The 21971-nt window shown below is 46.1% G+C and overlaps 1 protein-coding gene across 1 annotated transcript in view; it reads right to left on the reverse strand.

Moving 5' to 3' along the window:
* The window catches only part of LOC135057136 (uncharacterized), a 352772-nt gene that overhangs the window by 216934 nt on the left and 113867 nt on the right, over positions 1 to 21971 (reverse strand). The window contains exon 8 of the mRNA XM_063963032.1: positions 19552 to 20432. Coding sequence (XP_063819102.1) covers positions 19552 to 20432 — 881 coding nt within the window. The remainder of the gene's footprint in view (positions 1 to 19551; positions 20433 to 21971) is intronic.

The raw sequence follows: 21971 nt of genomic DNA on the forward strand, positions 1-21971 counted from the left end.
CAGCGGGTTAAGATCATGTGCTTATTACCCAGCAATAGGGCAGTATTTGATGGTCCAAGTAAAAGGTCACTCCAAAGCCGTCATCTAACGCGTTTCTCGACCATTAACACCGGTCGTTTCATCAGAGGAAAGATAAGATAAAGGAAGTTCCAGTCCAACTATATTTAAAGCCCCAGGATAATTACCCAAATACAAACAGCTGACAAACTTAATCACACATGTGAATAGTTGAAATAATGTAGAGACCATGAAGCTTATACATCCACACAGCATATCCAAATAATATGATGATACTCGGGAATGGAATGGAAAACTAACACATACAACCTATTTGTCACGATCCGGGTATCTGGACGCCATTTCTTACCCATCAGATGCCTCCTAAGGCTGGCTCAGCGCTCCAGGACCGGATCCCATCTGTTATCCTGATGTGTACATTCCTGTATCCTCTCCTGTCACTCTGGGACACTGTCACAGTAAACGCCATATTACACCTGGCATGGCGTCTCCCGCGGCCTCCGCCCCTGAACTTCTGCATGCAGAGTGTCTGAGTGGCGATTACGTCAGCCGCGGCCTCCGCTGTGTCCGCGTGGTTGGATGTGCATCTGTCAGCCTGGCGCCTCCTGTCTCCAGTGGCCGGCGCCGCCATTGCTGTTTTCATTACCACATGGATTACAAACCAAACTTCCCTCCAAGTGTCTGCATGGGCGCAGCCATCTTGGATTCTGTCAGCTGATCATTTACTCCAATCTGTTGTCAGTATTGTTAATCTGCATAATTGCCTAGCCAATCCCTTCCTTGCTGCAGGTATAAATACACTGTGCCTGAGCAAGGAAGGCGTCAGTGCTTTGGTTGTCAAACCTAGTTCCTGTTTGTCTCTCTCCTGTGATTGTCTTCCAGGTTCCAGCTCCTGTCTCAAGACTTCCACCATAGAGACCCGCACCAGCATTCCACCTGCGGTGTAGCCTGACTCTCCGATCCATTGTGGATTCATCTGTTTCCAGCTACAGCATTACCTGCTTCCAGCCCAGCTTCCAGCAGAGTACAGCTTCTCTTAAAGGGCCGGTGTCCTTTCTACACTTTACCTCTCTCCACCGGTATTATTATTTCTCCGCTCTCAAGTTCTACATTTCATTCATATTGCATCGCTCTCAAGCTTCATTTATTATTTAACTGGTTCCAGCCAGTATCCACTCCGTGCTAACAACAGTCTGGTTCCAGCCAGTATCCACAGCAGCCGTTTTATCTTCAGCAACCCAGCTTTTCCTGGAACACCAGCTGGTACAATCCTGGGTTATCTCCATTGCTACAGTCGGGCCTGGTAAGGACTTTCCATCTAGAAGATTATAAGAACTATCTCACACTACCAGTGCCCTGTGGCTCCTGCCACCCTGTAGTACCCAGGAACTGTATTTATTCTTTGCTGACTTTTATGTTTTCTTTTACTGCTGCTGTGTTGCGGAGTTGTCATAATAAACATCATTGACTTTTATCCAAGTTGTCGTGGTCACGCCTTCGGGCAGTTATTATTCATGTTACTTACATGTCCAGGGGTCTGATACAACCTCCCAGGTTCCGGTACATCTCAGCCCCTACAACTGAGGCTGCCTCCCGTCAGCTCAGGCCCTCAGTTGTGACAGTAAGCACTGACCTAATGAATCCAGCCGGAGACCAGGATCAAGCGGCCAGGCCGATGCAAGAACTGGCAGCCCGACTAGAACATCAGGAGGCTGCACAGGGCCACATCATCCGCTGTCTCCAGGATTTCTCTACTCGGCTGGATGGGATTCAGACAACTCTCCGTGGATCAGGCGCGTCTGGTGCGTCAACCACAGTGACTCCAGCTATAACCCCACCCACCTTACCCATTTCTGCTCCACGTCTTCATCTTCCAACGTCAGCAAAATTTGACGGATCTCCAAGATTCTGCAGGGGATTTCTCAACCAGTGTGAGATTCAGTTTGAGCTACAACCTGGCAATTTTCCCAGTGACCGTACAAAAATTGCCTACATTATTTCTCTTCTCAGTGGCTCAGCCCTTGATTGGGCATCACCATTATGGGAGAGGTCCGACACCCTGCTATCTTCCTACACTGCCTTCGTGTCAACATTCAGGCACATCTTCGACGAGCCAGGCCGGGTAACCTCAGCTTCATCCGAGATTCTCCGTTTACGCCAGGGGTCACGTACTGTAGGACAATATCTGATACAGTTCCAGATCCTGGCATCCGAACTGGCATGGAACGACGAGGCCCTGTATGCTGCATTCTGGCATGGCTTATCTGAGCGTATTAAAGATGAGTTAGCTACCAGAGACTTACCCTCTAAGTTAGATGAGCTAATCTCACTCTGCACGAAAGTTGATTTACGTTTCAGAGAGAGAGCAACTGAGCGTGGAAGATCATCTGCTCCAAAATCTTCTGCTCCTCCTCCTCGCCAACTGTCACCAACTAAAGATGAGCCCATGCAAATTGGCCGTTCCCGTTTAACTCCTGCTGAGCGCCGAAGACGTCTCTCCGAGTCTCTCTGTCTTTATTGTGCAGCTCCGTCTCACACCATTAATGCCTGTCCCAAACGTCCGGGAAACTCCAAATCCTAGCTCGCCCAGGAGAGGGCCGGCTAGGAGTAATGATCTCCTCTCCATCTCCTCAAGATTGTAATCTCCCAGTCTCGCTTCAAGTTGCTCAACGTTATCGGAACGTCATTGCCCTCCTTGATTCCGGAGCAGCTGGAAACTTTATTACCGAAGCCTATGTTAAACGGTGGTCCCTACCCACCGAGAGACTTCCTTCGTCCATTTCTTTAACTGCCGTGGATGGCAGCAAAATTTTTGATGCAGTTATTTCTTTAAGGACTCTACCAGTTCGTCTGAGAGTGGGAGTTCTTCATTCCGAACTTATTTCTTTTTTAGTGATTCCAAGAGCCACACATCCTGTGGTCCTGGGCCTTCCATGGCTTCGTCTTCACAATCCTACAATTGATTGGACGACTACACAAATCCTGGCATGGGGTTCCTCCTGTGCTGAGACATGTTTGTTTAAAGTATTGCCTGTCTGTTCTTCCTCCCCCAGGTCGTCTGATGTTCCACCTCCTCCATATCAAGATTTCACGGATGTGTTCAGTAAAGCTTCTGCTGATATCCTTCCTCCTCATAGAGAATGGGACTGCCCGATTGATCTCGTTCCAGGGAAGGTTCCACCTCGAGGCCGAACTTATCCGTTGTCTCTGCCTGAGACGCATTCTATGGAGGAATACACTAAAGAGAACCTAGCAAAGGGGTTCATTCGACCTTCTTCTTCCCCAGCCGGCGCAGGCTTCTTTTTTGTAAAAAAGAAAGATGGTGGTCTGCGGCCGTGCATCGACTACAGAGGTTTGAACGACATTACCATCAAGAACCGTTATCCTTTACCCCTGATTACTGAGCTCTTTGACAGAGTTAGCGGAGCTACCATCTTTACAAAGCTGGACTTGAGAGGTGCATACAATCTCATCCGGATCCGTGAGGGTGACGAGTGGAAGACCGCCTTTAACACCCGTGATGGACATTATGAGTATCTCGTCATGCCCTTCGGATTGAGCAATGCTCCAGCTGTCTTCCAGCATTTTGTCAATGAGATCTTCAGAGACATTCTATACCGTCATGTCGTGGTCTATCTAGACGATATCCTCATTTTTGCCAACGATTTAGAGGAACATCGTTTTTGGGTTAAAGAGGTTCTGTCCCGTCTCCGTGTCAATCATCTCTATTGCAAATTAGAGAAATGCGTCTTTGAAGTCAAGTCCATTCCGTTTCTAGGGTACATTGTGTCCGGTTCCGGACTAGAGATGGATCCTGAGAAACTACAAGCAATCCAAAATTGGCCGGTACCCTTAACCCTCAAAGGGGTCCAGAGGTTCTTAGGGTTCGCCAACTATTACCGAAAGTTTATACGAGACTTTTCCACCATTGTGGCGCCTATTACTGCTTTCACTAAGAAGGGTGCTAACCCGTCCAAGTGGTCTGAAGAAGCCATGCAAGCATTTCATCTTTTAAAACAAAGGTTCATCTCTGCGCCTGTTCTGAAACAGCCTGACATCGACTCTCCTTTCATCTTAGAGGTGGATGCCTCCTCCGTTGGAGTAGGAGCGGTGTTATCTCAGAGGGCTAAAGGTGGCCATTTACACCCTTGCAGTTTCTTCTCCCGGAAGTTCTCTCCAGCTGAGCGCAACTATGCCATTGGCGACCAGGAGTTGCTAGCCATCAAGCTCGCTCTAGAAGAGTGGAGGTATCTGTTGGAGGGAGCTTCTCATTCAATCACCATACTTACAGACCACAAGAACCTTTTATATCTGAAAGGCGCACAATGTCTCAACCCTCGTCAGGCCAGATGGGCACTTTTCTTTTCCAGGTTCGATTTTAAACTCCAGTTCTGTCCGGGCTCTCAGAATCGCAAGGCCGATGCCCTTTCCCGCTCATGGGAGCAAGAAAATGAGTCAGAGTCTTCAGACAAGCATCCTATTATAAATCCGTTGGCATTCTCCACGGTAGGGATGGACTCTACGCCCCCATCAGGGAAAAGTTTTGTGAAACCGATGCTAAGGAAGAAGCTCATGCATTGGGCCCATGCTTCCCGTTTTGCCGGACATACAGGTATCCAAAAAACCCTGGAGTTTATCTCTAGGTCCTATTGGTGGCCAACTCTGAAAAAGGACGTCTTGGAGTTTATTGCATCTTGCCCAAAGTGTGCTCAACATAAGGTATCCCGCCAGTCGCCTGCGGGGCAACTGGTTCCACTATCTGTTCCCCGTCGACCTTGGACCCATTTGTCGATGGATTTTATTACAGATTTACCCATGTGCAACAAGTTCAATACCATCTGGGTGGTAGTTGACCGGTTCACCAAGATGGCACACTTCATTCCTCTCACCAGTCTTCCGTCAGCTTCCAAGTTGGCTCAAGTATTCATACAAGAGATCTTCCGACTCCACGGTCTTCCTGAAGAAATTATCTCAGATCGAGGAGTTCAATTCACAGCCAAATTCTGGCGAAGTTTATGTCAAGTCCTCCAAGTCAAGCTAAAGTTTTCTACGGCTTACCATCCTCAGACCAATGGTCAAACCGAGAGGGTGAATCAGGACTTGGAGGCCTTCCTCCGCATCTATGTGTCCTCCTCTCAAGATGACTGGGTTCAATTACTTCCCTGGGCCGAGTTCTGTCATAACAACCAGTATCATTCTTCATCTGCTTCAACACCATTCTTCACTAACTTTGGATTCCACCCTAAAGTCCCTGAGTTCCAACCGCTTCCAGCAACTTCTGTTCCCGCAGTGGATATCACCTTGCATCAGTTTGCCAATATCTGGAAGAGCGTACGATCAGCTCTGCTCAAGGCATCGTTCAGGTACAAGAAGTTTGCGGATAAGAAGCGTCGAGCAGTTCCTGCTCTCAAGGTGGGTGATCGGGTATGGTTATCCACGAAGAATTTGAGGTTAAGAGTTCCCAGTATGAAGTTTGCACCTCGCTATATCGGTCCTTTCAAGATTGAACAAGTCATCAATCCTGTTGCTTACAGACTTCAGTTGCCTCCCTTCTTAAAAATACCCAGAACATTCCATGTTTCCCTGTTGAAACCGCTGATCTTGAATCGGTTTCATTCCTCACTTCCTCCAACTCCGAAAGTCCAAACTCAACGAGGCGTTGAGTATGAAGTAGCCAAGATCCTGGACTCACGTCACCGTTATGGTCAACTACAATATCTTATTGACTGGAAGGGTTATGGCCCTGAGGAACGTTCATGGACCAATGCTTCTGATGTCCATGCTCCTGCCATGGTCCGGAGATTCCATTCCAAGTTTCCTCAAAAGCCAAAGAAGTGTCCTGGGGCCACTCCTAAAGGGGGGGGGTGCTGTCACGATCCGGGTATCTGGACGCCATTTCTTACCCATCAGATGCCTCCTAAGGCTGGCTCAGCGCTCCGGGAGCGGATCCCATCTGTTATCCTGATGTGTACATTCCTGTATCCTCTCCTGTCACTCTGGGACACTGTCACAGTAAACGCCATATTACACCTGGCATGGCGTCTCCCGCGGCCTCCGCCGCCGTCCCTGAACTTCTGCATGCAGAGTGTCTGAGTGGCGATTACGTCAGCCGCGGCCTCCGCTGTGTCCGCGTGGTTGGATGTGCATCTGTCAGCCTGGCGCCTCCTGTCTCCAGTGGCCGGCGCCGCCATTGCTGTTTTCATTACCACATGGATTACAAACCAAACTTCCCTCCAAGTGTCTGCATGGGCGCAGCCATCTTGGATTCTGTCAGCTGATCATTTACTCCAATCTGTTGTCAGTATTGTTAATCTGCATAATTGCCTAGCCAATCCCTTCCTTGCTGCAGGTATAAATACACTGTGCCTGAGCAAGGAAGGCGTCAGTGCTTTGGTTGTCAAACCTAGTTCCTGTTTGTCTCTCTCCTGTGATTGTCTTCCAGGTTCCAGCTCCTGTCTCAAGACTTCCACCATAGAGACCCGCACCAGCATTCCACCTGCGGTGTAGCCTGACTCTCCGATCCATTGTGGATTCATCTGTTTCCAGCTACAGCATTACCTGCTTCCAGCCCAGCTTCCAGCAGAGTACAGCTTCTCTTAAAGGGCCGGTGTCCTTTCTACACTTTACCTCTCTCCACCGGTATTATTATTTCTCCGCTCTCAAGTTCTACATTTCATTCATATTGCATCGCTCTCAAGCTTCATTTATTATTTAACTGGTTCCAGCCAGTATCCACTCCGTGCTAACAACAGTCTGGTTCCAGCCAGTATCCACAGCAGCCGTTTTATCTTCAGCAACCCAGCTTTTCCTGGAACACCAGCTGGTACAATCCTGGGTTATCTCCATTGCTACAGTCGGGCCTGGTAAGGACTTTCCATCTAGAAGATTATAAGAACTATCTCACACTACCAGTGCCCTGTGGCTCCTGCCACCCTGTAGTACCCAGGAACTGTATTTATTCTTTGCTGACTTTTATGTTTTCTTTTACTGCTGCTGTGTTGCGGAGTTGTCATAATAAACATCATTGACTTTTATCCAAGTTGTCGTGGTCACGCCTTCGGGCAGTTATTATTCATGTTACTTACATGTCCAGGGGTCTGATACAACCTCCCAGGTTCCGGTACATCTCAGCCCCCACAACTGAGGCTGCCTCCCGTCAGCTCAGGCCCTCAGTTGTGACACTATTTATACATTATGATCATATAGTATTAAAAATAATATTTTTAAAATGTGTACATCAAAAAATATATACCGTAAATATTACTCTAGAATGTAGCGCAAATTACCAACCAAATAATGATATATAAATAAATAAATAAAAATCTTATAAAGACGTGATTACATTCATTTCTAACCTAATAAGCATACACAATTAATCAAGTTTTATTTTATTTTAATTTTATTTGTGCAATGAGGTTTCAACATAAATAAAAAAGTGTGTCAAATAATAACAAAAGGGTCGGTCTGTGGAATCGACGGAGGGGCGACCCACACATACAGGAGAGATATATTTAAACTCATCCAAAATGCGTCCGCCGCCCATCCGTCAAAACCACACACACAGCCCAAATAAACTAAAAATATACATATAAGGTATATTATTAACCCTATATTCTGTAAAGGAAAAAACTGTGAAAAAAATATATGTAGCACATGTATAATATATTTTTTTTCACAGTTTTTTAAATTAAATTATTTTATTTATACTAAGCTGAACACATTAAAGGTCATTTCATGGCATAATAGAAAAGTTTCACTGAATAAAAAACAAAAACAATTATGTTCGTGTCCCACATAAGTTCCCAGGATCCGGCCCTGCCGTAGTCATAACATTATAGTATAATAGGAGGGAAAGCATCAGCATAAAATGAGACACCTAGTAGTATAACAAAACAATGATAACATACTTCCACACAAAACACCTTATTCAAACATTTTTAGGTTTTTGACGTTAACCCCACCAGCTTCACCTCAATCTATCACTTTCCTCTCTCTGTTGCTCCTTGGCAACACATTCTACTGAACAAATCAACATCTTCAGCTTGAGAGTTTTCTAAGGATGACCACGGGTAACATACCGTACAACAAAAGGGAAAAGAAAGATGCACTTGGGCATGGGCTAACAGCTAGAACTCACCGTTCTAAACCATAGGTGCTCTTATAATGTAAAAACAAGAGGACTGGCTGACTACGGAGTCATTTGTTAGTGGAGTATTCTAAACTATGATTCCTAAACTACAGCAATCCAATGTGTATAAATGTCTCTAGTTTAACATTCACTAGGAGAGGCGTCATCCAATTTTACAAAAGCTACCATTACTTATCACCTATATACAGATGTGTCCACTTACATCGTTGCTTTTTTACAAATTTGGCACAACATGTAAAACACGGCTAAGCTGTTTTTCACGAGTAGCGAATACTCCACCAACTAGACTTGTCATATACTACCCAAAAAAAATTCACTAAACATCTTTGCTCTTTTTGTTGTTGTTAAACTATCAATTTAATTGACCATCTTTATGGTAACTTTTCCAATAAATATATGTTTAACAATGGAAATAAAGCTTTCTTATCTATTGAAAATCTAAATAGTTCTCTTAATAGGTTTTAAATACACAAGTCCACCTGTGAAAATAGCATGGTCTACATACAGGGGAGTCCAAAATTTTTTCATCGAGTGCCATATTAAGAAAATGGCTTTGAACAGAGGTCGAGAACTGGCCTTGCAAACAGAAAAAGCATTGCAAAAGTCTAGACCTCTGGAATTAATTCCAGTTTTTGAAAAAAAAACCAAAACACTGACATGGCTGAAACCAGAACTCAGAGACCCCGCCTTTAGCCTGCATCAGGACCCTCATGTAAAACAACAACAGTGCCAATGTAAAAGTTAAAGTGGAGACCTTCATCCATTCACACCAGGCCACATAAGATTCCCACACTCTGTGATATCATTTGGCTGATGCAGGCCTCCTAGCATTCATTGTGACATTTTGGATTTGAGTAACCAAGCCATCAAAGCTATATGTGGTAACCCTGATTGTAGGCATCTCCCCTGGCTTAACAATGCTGGCTGTAAGGGACCAGGCCATGCAAGAGCATTCAACATGCACATCAGATCCAAATGCCAGATCCTTTATGGCCAATCTAGAGCAACAAGAATGACGTACTCTTTACCTTTTCCAGGACCTTCTGCAGCATGGTAAAAGTGTGAATAATCCCAAAAGACCATCACTACCTCAACTAACACTGACTCCGGATCTCTTGTCCTGGCACAGTAATGTCTTACTTTGACGTTCAATCTGGACACTTATCAAATCAGGATGCGGTTAAGATGTCAGCTGTCGGGATCCCGGCAAACTGAATACCAACACCGAAAACCCGACACTCAATAGAATGCAGACGCAAAATCTCAACAGGGTCAGGAGACTGATGCCGGAATCCCGATAGCCGGCATCCCGAACAAGTATAGCGGGCGGGTTACCAATTTTACCAAGGTTTCTTGTTGCCCAGAAGGAAAAACCCTCCGGAGCCTGGTATCGAACAGCCTGCCCAAAGAAAAGTCTATTTTGAAATGGAACTAGATTTGAATATTGGATTTTAAATAATATATTATGCAAGCATCAGAAACCAACTCTTGCTCTGTTACTCTGGCATGATTAACAGAATCTCTGGAGAAACTACTTAATTAAACCTTAGTAAGGCCCTCATCAACTTGGTAAAGACTCTGAGAAAGACCCATTCGGCTTATGACCGAGGAAAAGGTTTCAATAAAATTTCACACCTCTCTGCCAGCAGCACTGGGACAAATCCTGCTGAAACTTCTGAATTGCCTCTTGTAAAGCCAGATACTTTCTTGGATCAACCGAACTGGTAGAAGATCTATAATATAAACCCATATAACTATACCTCTTACCAAGGATCTGAAGTGGATTCTAACCACTTGTCCCTGAAGCATAACAGATGAGCTTTCACCAAGTGCTGCTCTTCATGGGCTACCTTCTCACCATGACTAATATCAGTGTGTGGGTCTGGGGCCTGTTTGGCTGTTTGACCAATCTGGCATGCCCCAACTATGGAACACTGTTGGGAGGGGACAGGGGGTAGTCTTGGATCCAACATACTTACGTTCCGAACTTGAGTGGAACATAAGAGATAAGATAAAGGCCTCCTGACCCAGGAAGCAGAAGGTAAAGAAAGAACTTGCCCACCTACCCCCAATTAGCCAAAGAGGTATTAAATGTTTTTTTGAAAAATGAGCAAATTCAGAACAAGCTGGAGTGCGGCTCAGAACACTGGCACTTGGGCACTAATAAAAACTGATGTCGTATGGACTGGTCGCGGTATATAAGGGGGAGGAGCTTGAGTTACCACCAGTTTTAAAGAAATACAGATATCCCTTCTCCTGCGCTCCTTCGATTAATTGAATGGCAGAAAGAAATGGACTCTACTTATCTTGAAGCAGAGAACTTCTTCGTATCCCACTGTCTCCTGAATATATTTTGCACTTCAATAACGATATAGAGTATACTTCCAGTGATGTTACATGCAAAAATAGATTAAAACATTTTGAGGTCAAATGGTTCCTTAATTAGAATATCACCTCTCTGTATGAACATTTTGATATATAATGGAATGTAAAGCTGACATAAAAGGATGTATAATTATATTTCGTATCATCCATCAGAGAAACATCGATCTTGTGACCCACTATATCGCATCTCTTGGCACTATGAATGAACTGGACAAATTATAGAAAATAAGATTTTACTTACCAGTAAATCTATTTCTCGTAGTCCGTAGTGGATGCTGGGGACTCCGTAAGAACCATGGGGAATAGCGGGCTCCGCAGGAGACTGGGCACTCTAAAGAAAGATTTAGTACTATCTGGTGTGCACTGGCTCCTCCCTCTATGCCCCTCCTCCAGACCTCAGTTAAGGAAACTGTGCCCGGAAGAGCAGACATTATAAGGAAAGGATTTTGGAATCTCGGGTAAGACTCATACCAGCCACACCAATCACACCGTATAACTTGTGATACACTTATCCAGTCAACAGTATGAACAACAGGGCATCAACAATGGATGCCAACATAACATAACCCATTACTAAGCAATAACTATGTACACGTATTGCAGAAAGTCCACACTTGGGACGGGCGCCCAGCATCCACTACGGACTACGAGAAATAGATTTACCGGTAAGTAAAATCTTATTTTCTCCGACGTCCTAGTGGATGCTGGGGACTCCATAAGGACCATGGGGATTATACCAAAGCTCCCAAACGGGCGGGAGAGTGCGGATGACTCTGCAGCACCGAATGGGCAAACTCAAGGTCCTCCTCAGCCAGGGTATCAAACTTTTAGAATTTTGCAAATGTGTTTGAACCCGACCAAGTAGCAGCTCGGCAAAGCTGTAATGCCGAGACCCCTCGGGCAGCCGCCCAAGAAGAGCCTTCCTTCCTTGTGGAATGGGCTTTCACTGATTTTGGATGCGGCAATCCAGCCGCAGAATGAGCCTGCTGAATCGTGTTACAGATCCAGCGGGCAACGGTTTGCTTTGAAGCAGGAGCACCCAACTTGTTGGGGGCATAAAGGATAAATAGCAAGTCAGTTTTCCGGACTCCAGCAATTCGGGCTACATAAATCTTCAAAGCCCTGACTACATCTAGTAACCTATAATCCTCCAAGTCACGAGTAGCCGCAGGCACTACAATAGGTTGGTTCAAATGAAAAGATGACACCACCTTTGGCAGAAATTGGGGACGAGTCCGCAATTCCGCCCTGTCCATATGAAAAACCAGATAGGGGCTTTTACATGACAAAGCCGCCAATTCTGACACACGCCTAGCCGAAGCTAATGCCAACAGCATGACCACCTTCCACGTGAGATACTTTAGCTCCACGGTCTTAAGTGGTTCAAACCAGTGGGATTTTAGGAAACCCAACACCACGTTGAGATCCCAAGGCGCCACAGGTGGCACAAAAGGAGGCTGAATGTGCAGCACTCCCTTAACAAACGTCTGAACTTCAGGAAGAGACGCCAGTTCCTTTTGAAAGAAAATGGATAGGGCCGAAATCTGGACCTTTATGGATCCCAACTTCAAGCCCATAGTCACTCCAGGCTGTAGAAAGTGCAGAAATCTGCCCAGTTGGAATTCCTCTGTAGGGGCCTTCCTGGCCTCACACCAAGCAACATATTTTCGCCATATGCGGTGATAATGCTTTGCTGTCACGTCCTTCCTAGCCTTTATCAGCGTAGGAATAACTTCCTCCGGAATGCCTTTTTCCGCTAGGATCCGGCGTTCAACCGCCATGCCGTCAAACGCAGCCGCGGTAAGTCTTGGAACAGGCAGGGCCCCTGTTGCAACAGGTCCTGTCTGAGAGGCAAAGGCCATGGGTCCTCTGTGAGCATTTCTTGCAATTCCGGGTACCAAGGTCTTCTTTGCCAATCCGGAACAATGAGTATTGTTCTCACTCCTCTTCTTCTTACGATTCTCAGTACCTTGGGTATGAGAGGAAGAGGAGGGAACACATAGACCGACTGGAACACCCACAGCGTTACCAGGGCGTCCACAGCTATCGCCTGAGGGTCTCTTGACCTGGCGCAATACCGTTGCAGCTTTTTGTTGAGACGGGATGCCATCATGTCTACCTGTGGCAGTTACCATCGATCTGTAATCTGAATGAAGACTTCTTGATGAAGTCCCCACTCTCCCGGGTGGAGGTCGTGCCTGCTGAGGAAGTCTGCTTCCCAGTTGTCCACTCCAGGAATGAACACTGCTGACAGTGCTTGTACGTGATTCTCCGCCCACCGAAGAATCCTGGTGGCTTCCGCCATCGCGACTCTGCTTCTTGTGCCGCCCTGGCGGTTTACATGAGCCACCGCGGTGATGTTGTCTGACTGAATCAGCACCGGTTGGTTGCGAAGCAGGGGCTCCGCTTGACTCAGGGCGTTGAATATGGCCCTTAGTTCCAGGATATTTATGTGCAGACAAGTTTCCTGACTTGACCACAACCCTTGGAAGTTTCTTCCCTGAGTGACTGCCCCTCACCCTCGGAGGCTCGCATCCGTGGTCACCAGGACCCAGTCCTGTATGCCGAATCTGCGGCCCTCGAGAAGGTGAGCACTCTGTAGCTACCACAGAAGAGACACCCTGGCCCTGGGGGACAGGGTGATCAGCCGATGCATCTGAAGATGCGATCCGGACCATTTGTCCAACAGATCCCATTGAAAGATCCTCGCATGGAACCTGCCGAAGGGAATGGCCTCGTATGATGCCACCATCTTTCCCAGGACTCGCGTGCAGTGATGCACCGACACCTGTTTTGGTTTTAAGAGGTCTCTGACTAGAGTCACAAGCTCTTGAGCCTTCTCCGTCGGGAGAAACACCTTCTTCTGGTCTGTGTCCAGAATCATGCCCAGAAAGGGCAGACGCGTCGTAGGAATCAGCTGCGACTTTGGGATATTCAGAATCCAGCCATGCTGTTGCAACACCTCCTGTGAGTGCGCTACGCTGATCTGCAACTGCTCCCTCGCCTTTATGAGGAGATCGTCCAAGTATGGGATAACTGTGACTCCCTGCTTTCTCAGGATCACCATCATTTCTGCCATTACCTTGGTAAATATTCTCGGTGCCGTGGAGAGACCAAACGGCAACGTCTGGAATTGGTAATGACAGTCCTGTACCACAAATCTGAGGTACTCCTGATGAGGCGGATAAATGGGGACATGCAAGTAAGCATCCTTGATGTCCAGAGACACCATAAAATCCCCCTCTTCCAGGCTTGCAATGACCGCTCTGAGCGATTCCATTTTGAACTTGAATCTTTTCAGATAAATGTTCAGGGACTTTAAATTTAATATAGGCCTGACCGAACCGTCCGGTTTCGGTACCACAAACATTGTGGAATAGTATCCCTTCCCCTGTTGAGGAAGGGGAACCTTTGCCACCACCTGCTGGAGAAATAGCTTGTGAATCGCCGCTACCACTACTTCCCTTTCTATGGGGGAAGCTGGCAGGGCCGATTTTAGGTAACGTTGAGGGGGCATCACCTCGAATTCCAGCTTGTATCCCTGAGACACAATTTGTATAGCCCAGGGATCCACCTGTGAGCAAACCCACTGGTGACTGAAATGTCGGAGACGCGCCCCCACCGCTCCTGGCTCCACCCGTGGAGCCCCAGCGTCATGCTGTGGATTTAGTGTGTCACAACTGAGGGCCTGAGCTGACGGAAGGCAGCCTCAGTTGTAGGGGCTGAGATGTACCGGAACCTGGGAGGTTGTATCAGACTCCTGGACATGTAAGTAACATGAAGAGAAACCGCCCGAAGGCGTGACCACGACAACTTGAGTAAAAGTCAATGATATTTATTTATGACAAACTCCATGCATCACAGTAGCAGTAAAAAGTAACATTAAAATCAGCAGAGAAATAATAATACAGTTCCTGGGTACTACAGGGTGGCAGGGGCCACAGAGCTCTGGTGGTATGAGACAGTTCTTATTATCTGCAAGTTGGAAAGTCCTTACCAGGCTCAACTGTAGCAATGAGGAAAGCCCAGGGTCGTACCAGCTGGTGTTCCAGGGAAAGCTGGACTGCTGTAGATAAAATGCTGCTGTGGGTACTGGTTAGAACCAGACAGGTGTTGGCACGGAGTGGATACTGGCTGGAACCAGTTAAATAATAAATAAAGCTTGAGAGCGATGCAATGTAGATGAAATGTAGAATTTGAGAGCGGAGAAATAATAATACCGGTGGAGAGTGGTAAACTGCAGAAAGGACACCGGCCCTTTAAGAGAAGCTGTACACTGCTGGAAGCTGAGCTGGAAGCAGGTGATGTTGTAGCTAGAAACAGGTGAGTCCAGAACGGATCGGAGAGTCAGGCTACACCGCAGATGGAATGCTGGTGCGGGTCTCTATAGCAGAAGTCTGGAGACAGGAGCTGGAACCTGGAAGACATTCACAGAAGAGAGACAAACTGGAACTAGGTTTGACAACCAAAGCACTGACGCCTTCCTTGCTCAGGCACAACCTATTTATACCTGCAGCAAGGAAGGCATTGGCTAGGCAATTATGCAAATTAATAATACTGACAACGGATTGGTAGGAAAGATCAGCTGACAGAATCCAAGATGGCTGCGCCCATGCAGACACTTGGAGGGAAGTTTGGATTGTAATCCATGTGGTCTGGAAAACAGTAATGGCGGCGCCGGCCACCGGAGACAGGAGACGTCAGGCTGACAGATTCACATCCGACCACGCGGACACAGCGGAGGCCGCGGCTGACGTAATCGCCACTCTGAATGCAGAAGCTCAGGGACGGCGGCGGAGGCCGCGGGAGACGCCATGCCAGATGTATAAGGCGTTACTGTGACTGCGTCCAGAGAGACAGGAGAGGATGCGGGAATGTGCACATCAGGATAACAGATGGGATCCGGTCCTGGAGCGCTGAGCCAGCCTTAGGAGGCATCTGATAGGTAAGAAATGGCGTCCAGATACCCGGATCGTGACATAGTGGAAGCCGGGGAGGACTTCTGTTCCTGGGAACTAGCTGTAAGGTGCAGCTTTTTTCCTCTGCCCCTGCCTCTAGGAAGAAAGGAAGCACCTCTGACCTTCTTGCTTCTTTGTGCGCGAAAGGACTGCATTTGGTAATACGGTGCTTTCTTCGGTTGTGGGGGAATATATGGCAAAGTTTGACTTCCCAGCAGTAGCTGTGGAAACCAGGTCCGAGAGACCGTCCCCAAACAATTCCTCACCCTTGTAAGGTAACACCTCCATGTGTTTTTTGGAGTCGGCATCACCTGTCCACTGCCGAGTCCACAGGACCCTCCTGGCAGAAATTAACATTGCATTAATTCTAGGCAAATGTCCCTCTGGGCATCCCTCATATATAGGACAGTGTCTTTTATATGCCCCAGGGTCAGCATAATAGTATCCCTGTCTAAGGTATCCATTTCCTCAGACAGATTATCTGTCCACGCTGCTACAGCACTACACATCCACGCCGACGCAATTGCCGGCCTCAGTAGAGTCCCTGAATGTGTATAAACAGATTTCAGGATACTTTCCTGCTTTCTATCTGCAGGATCCTTTAGGGTGGCCGTATCCTGTGACGGCAGGGCCACCTTCTAAGATAAGCGTGTCAGAGCTTTATCTACCCTAGGGGAGGATTCCCAGCGCACCCTGTCCTCAGGCGGGAAAGGGTACGCCATAAGTAACCTTTTGGAAATCAGGACTTTCTTATCTGGGGAATCCCACGCTGTTTCACATAACTCATTTAACTCATGTGAAGGGGGAAAAATCACCTCTTGCTTTTTCTCCCCATACATATAAACCCTCTTGTCAGGGACAGATATGTGTAAAATATCCTTCATCGCTATAATCATATAACGTATAGCTTTTGTCATTTTTGGTTGCAATTTTGCATCATCGTCGTCGACACTGGAGTCAGAATCCGTGTCGACATCTGTGTCAACCATTTTGGATAGTGGGCGCTTTTGAGACCCTGAGGGCCTCTGCGCTGTAGGATCAGGCATGGGTTGAGACCCTGACTGACCCGAGGTATTTAACCTTTTATGTAAGGAGTTTACATTATCATTTAACACCTTCCACATATCCATCCAATCAGGTGTCGGCAGCGACACGTCAGTCAACTGCACTTGCTCTGCCTCCACATAGCCCTCTTCGTCAAACATGTCGACACACGCGTACCGACACACCACACACACACAGGGGAAGCTCTAAATGAGGACAGGACCCCAAAAGGCCTTTTGGAGAGACAGAGAGAGAGTTTGCCAGCACACACCCCAGCGCTATATAACCCAGGGATTACACAGTAACTTAGTGTTTACCCAGTAGCTGCTGTATAATGATTAATGTGCCTAAATTTATGTGCCCCCCTCCTCTCTTTTTTACCCCTCTACCGTGATTCTGCAGGGGAGCTTCCTCTCAGCGGAGCTGTGGCAGGAATATGGCGCTGGTGAGAGCTGAGGAAGAAGGCCCCGCCCCCTCAGCGGCGGGCTTCTGTCCCGCGATTTTTTGTAAAATAAATGGCGGGGGCTCATACATATAACAGTGTGCCACTGTTTATATGCAGCATTCGCCAGGAGGTAACAATTGCTGCCCAGGGCGCCCCCCCCTGCGCCCTATAGTGACCGGAGTGTGTGGGTTAGTGTGGGCGCAATGGCGCACAGCTGCGGTGCTGTGCGCTACCTCATGTGAAGACAGGAGTCTTCTGCCGCCGATTTCGATGTCTTCTCCGCTTTTGCCGGCTTCTGTCTTCTGGCTCTGCGAGGGGGACGGCGGCGCGGCTCCGGACGACAAGGTCAGGTCCTGTGTTCGATCCCTCTTGAGCTAATGGTGTCCAGTAGCCTAAGAAGCGCAACCTATCCGCAGTTAGTAGGTTTGCTTCTCTCCCCTCAGTCCCTCGTAGCAGAGAGTCTGTTGCCAGCAGAAGCTCTCTGAAAATAAAAAACCTAACTAAAATACTTTCTTATTAGCAAGCTCAGGAGAGCTCACTAAAAGCACCCAGCTCTGTCCGGGCACAGATTCTAACTGAGGTCTGGAGGAGGGGCATAGAGGGAGGAGCCAGTGCACACCAGATAGTACTAAATCTTTCTTTAGAGTGCCCAGTCTCCTGCGGAGCCCGCTATTCCCCATGGTCCTTACAGAGTCCCCAGCATCCACTAGGACGTCAGAGAAATTGAATAATATCATCTGGACAGCGCTCAAGATTTGATGTTATGAGATATTATGTTTTTTTTTGTTTTTATGTATATCTGTAATTAAGGGATGATTAGAAGGGATAGAAACTGTTTGATCCAGGAATCAATATGGTGTCTTACACACTTCCGCCCATCACTTTAGATGTCACATGAAGAGGAAGTGTGTTATCGATTCCCCTCCGGGATTTAGCAAAATGGCTGCGGGTGAACTTCCGGTTAGGGAAATCACGTGACCGGGCCATTCACCGGAACTGTGTGAGTATAATGCGCACAGCGGTTGGCGGTCACGTGACCGGATGTCACGGCCTGTTTTATGTTTATATAGGATGCGGAACCTTATGTTAAGGAAAATCGGAGGATGAATCTATATGCATAGAACACTTCCGGTCTCCGTGATTTTTAATGTTTATGATTTTTAAACCATTAAATGAGGATTATACCTAGCGGTTTTAATCAGATGTGCTATGATATATTGTATAGAGTAGTATGTATATGTTAGATTAGGAATTTAAAGGGATATTATGTACATAAATGAATTTAAATTGTAAGTGAGAGTGGCTCCTCCCAGTAATTAGGGATATTAACTCATATGGGTATAAATATCTGGGAAGTTGGACCTTTGGAATGCCTTGAAAAAGATCATCCGATCGAAACGCGTTGGTAATAGAGGAGATCGGTGGCGGACTGACCAGACGAGGAGAGGACAAAGTATCCACGATTGGAGCCGGCTTCCCTGGGGACATAGAACATCTATGCAGCTTCTATACGTGCACTTTGAAATCCCAAAATCTGGTAGGAGGCCACCCTCATAAGTCTGAGATGTGAAATGATTATATATCTTTTCTCCTTGTGATGAAGAATGCTGATATTGGATTGCTGTTTTAATATTAAAAAAGAGACTTTTATTTATCCATTGGATTGAGATTCATTATATGTGGAGTGAAAATCTCTGCTGTGAAATTCTAGAAGTTTTATGAACTTATTACACTAGATTGTGTTTTAATCTTTTTTTGCATGTAACATCACTGGAAGTATACTCTATATCGTTATTGAAGTGCAAAATATATTCAGGAGACAGTGGGATACGAAGAAGTTCTCTGCTTCAAGATAAGTAGAGTCCATTTCTTTCTGCCATTCAATTAATCGAAGGAGCGCAGGAGAAGGGATATCTGTATTTTATTGGTAATTTAGAGTGCTCATGTGGGTGAGGGTAACACCCTTTTCTGATTTCCATTCTTCTGCTGCTCATATGCGCATTTTCATGCAGGTGTAAAAAATAGCTTTTTTCTTGTACCAGTTTTAAAGAGCCCAGGCTCCTCACACCACGCACAATACCCACTGTCTATAGTCTCCCCCAGGCATGAAAGTTTCTTATCACGTCTATCAGACAGAATGATTGACAGGTTCCCTCAACTGGAGCTGGTTGTACGCCTGTCAAAATGTATTAAGTCTTTTTTATTTGATAGAAATAAGACCACAGTCAAAACAAATCAATTCCTTGGCTTTGGCCAAAACACAGTGAAGAGTTATAACAGATACCAACATCTAACTGAATAAGTAGACTGCAATAAGACCCATACGTGTGCGCTCTGTTCCAGTCTTATGGCGATGGCGCACATTCCTCCTATGTCTGTGGGAGGGAATGATTTGAATATTGAAATGCCCTCCATAACAGATAGGTGATATTAATATACCTTTGAGAATAACCTCCATAATTCAATTGTAAATATCAATATCAAAGTCTTTTACAATATTTAGATTACGGCAACTCTCTTTCATATCTGTCAGTTCAATGATATTGTTTTCAGTTTGTGTGAATTCTCTGATGTTTAATAAGAGCTGATTTCTGTGCAAAACATTTCCTGCACTCAGAGCATGGAAATGGTCTCTCACCTGTGTGAATTCTCTGATGTGGAACAAGTGCGGATTTTTTTGAAAAACATTTCCCACACTCAGAACATGGAAACGGTTTCTCACCTGTGTGAATTCTCTGATGCTGAACAAGATCTGATTTCTGTATAAAACATTTCCCGCACTCAGAGCATGGAAATGGCCTCGCACCTGTGTGACATCTCTGATGTTTAACAAGATCTGATTTCTGTGTAAAACATTTCCCACACTCAGTACATGGAAATGGCTTCTCACCTGTGTGAATTCTCTGATGTTTAACAAGATATGATCTCTGTGTAAAACATTTCCTGCACTCAGAGCATGGAAATGGCCTCTCACCTGTGTGACTTCTCTGATGTGTAACAAGATCTGATTTCTGTACAAAAGATTTTCCACACACAGAACAGAGAAATGGCTTATCACCTGTGTGATGTCTCTGATGTTTAACAAGATATGATTTATATGTAAAACATTTCCCACACTCAGGGCATGAATATTGTTTGTTAAGTGTGTGCTTCTTCTGTCTAATAAAGACTGACTGATTATTAAAGCATTCACCAAAATCAGAAGAGAGAAAGACTGTAGAATCTGTAGGAGCTGCACTATGTGTACCATCTAAATTAATAGCACACTCCTCATGGTTAGATGATATATCTGCACTGTGAGGTACATGATATATAATTGGGGTAATGGGGTTTCCTCCTGCAGAATCCTGGGTCATGTTCTTCTCTTCTAATTTAAAGTCTGGAAACAACGTTAGATGTCCCTCTGAGGTATTCCTGCCCATCGGTCCATCTGCTGGAAGTAAGAGAGATATATGGAAATTAAAGTTTATTTTTTATTATATACAAGGGTGGTTCAATAATTAAGGTAACAGGACATCTCACATGTGTAATGTTCTCTTTTTCATTGTAATTTCCCACCAGGCCAGAGCAGGTAGACCACCGTTTCCCCTCACGGCCATTAGACAGTGCCTCATATCAGTCATACCGTCCCAACATCAGGTGTAAGATGATGGGGCTGGTGGAAACATGGTCACACATTGAGGTGCGTAGGTGTGATCAGATCTCTGCTCCAAAGTGTCACGAACTGGTCACTCACTGCTGCGGGTTCTGGGGTTCGACAGTTGCCGGTGCAGTTGCTTGCGGTGCTGTGGGTACGCGGCGGGGCCGGTGGCAGAGGTGATGCAGGTTCTGGGAGTCGGGAGTGCGGGGACCAAATGGCCGGAGGCGCCTCTGTGTGTCTGCAGTATAGGAGGTGGCCATGTTGGAGACCAAATGCAGCACCTGTGGGTAAGTATTAGCCAATCCCGTGCCTGTGCTGCCTATAGGAAGGCTGGGATTATTTCACTCTTGACCAGTGCTTTGTTGTAGCTACTCTGTACCCTAGCTCTGTGCTCTCCCTGTGAATTTCTGTAAGATTTGTCAAAGTCGAAAAATATCGTTATTCTCATGCCTTGTACTAACCCCATGCGCTTGCCCGCTGCACGTGCACATTCTCTCCCTTGCGTGCGCATATTCGCAGTTGCGTGACGGCGCCTCCACGGACATGCGCTCAAGCGCGTGGTATGTGCATTTACGGTAGAGTTTGTGTGCGTCTGGCGGGCGACTCGATTGTCACATAGTTTATCCAAATAGTGTATTTTGTAGGTTATGGTCTCCTTAATAATATCAGTAAGTTTGTTTAGTGTATCTGGTTCATGGACAGAGAGATCCCTCTTTACATGATACGAAGGGTCAGACAGGTTTTGAGCAGTGGTGTTTAGTATGCAACGGTAGAGTATATTATTAGTAACATTACAGTGTTGGTTTGAAAGAGATTAATCGCTCCTGCGAATAGTTATGTTATAAGAAGTTTATGGACATTTGCTGTATTTGCAGTTCATTATCCATGCGGCGGGAATCCTGAGATTCCCTCCCACCTGAGCAGTATGAAATAGTCACAGCCTACCTGTTTGAATCAACCTATGACCTTTTGTTATAATGTGAAGACAGATTCCTGTGTCCAATGAACAATGAGATTGTAGGCCCCTTTGTAGTGTACTGTATGTAGTGTATATAAGAACAGCCAGTCTGGGCCAGCTCAGTCTACTCTCCACAACGGTTTTCATCATTGACTAACTAGAGAGCTGGTACCAGGACTGCGCAGCGATCATTCCCCAGTGTGTAAGTTTTTCTCTGTAACCAACTTGTTCTCTGTTTGTATTTGCCTTACTCTCTCTCTCTCTGTTATTGTTAAACTGTTGTATATTGTATTATTTCTGTTATTTCTGTTTAGGTGTTTATGTTAGTGCTGTAGTGTATAAGATGTAACTGTTTTCCCCTTTTACATACTAAA

This window comes from Pseudophryne corroboree, chromosome 3 (assembly GCF_028390025.1).
Source record: "Pseudophryne corroboree isolate aPseCor3 chromosome 3, aPseCor3.hap2, whole genome shotgun sequence".
Taxonomy (NCBI): Eukaryota; Metazoa; Chordata; class Amphibia; order Anura; family Myobatrachidae; genus Pseudophryne; species Pseudophryne corroboree.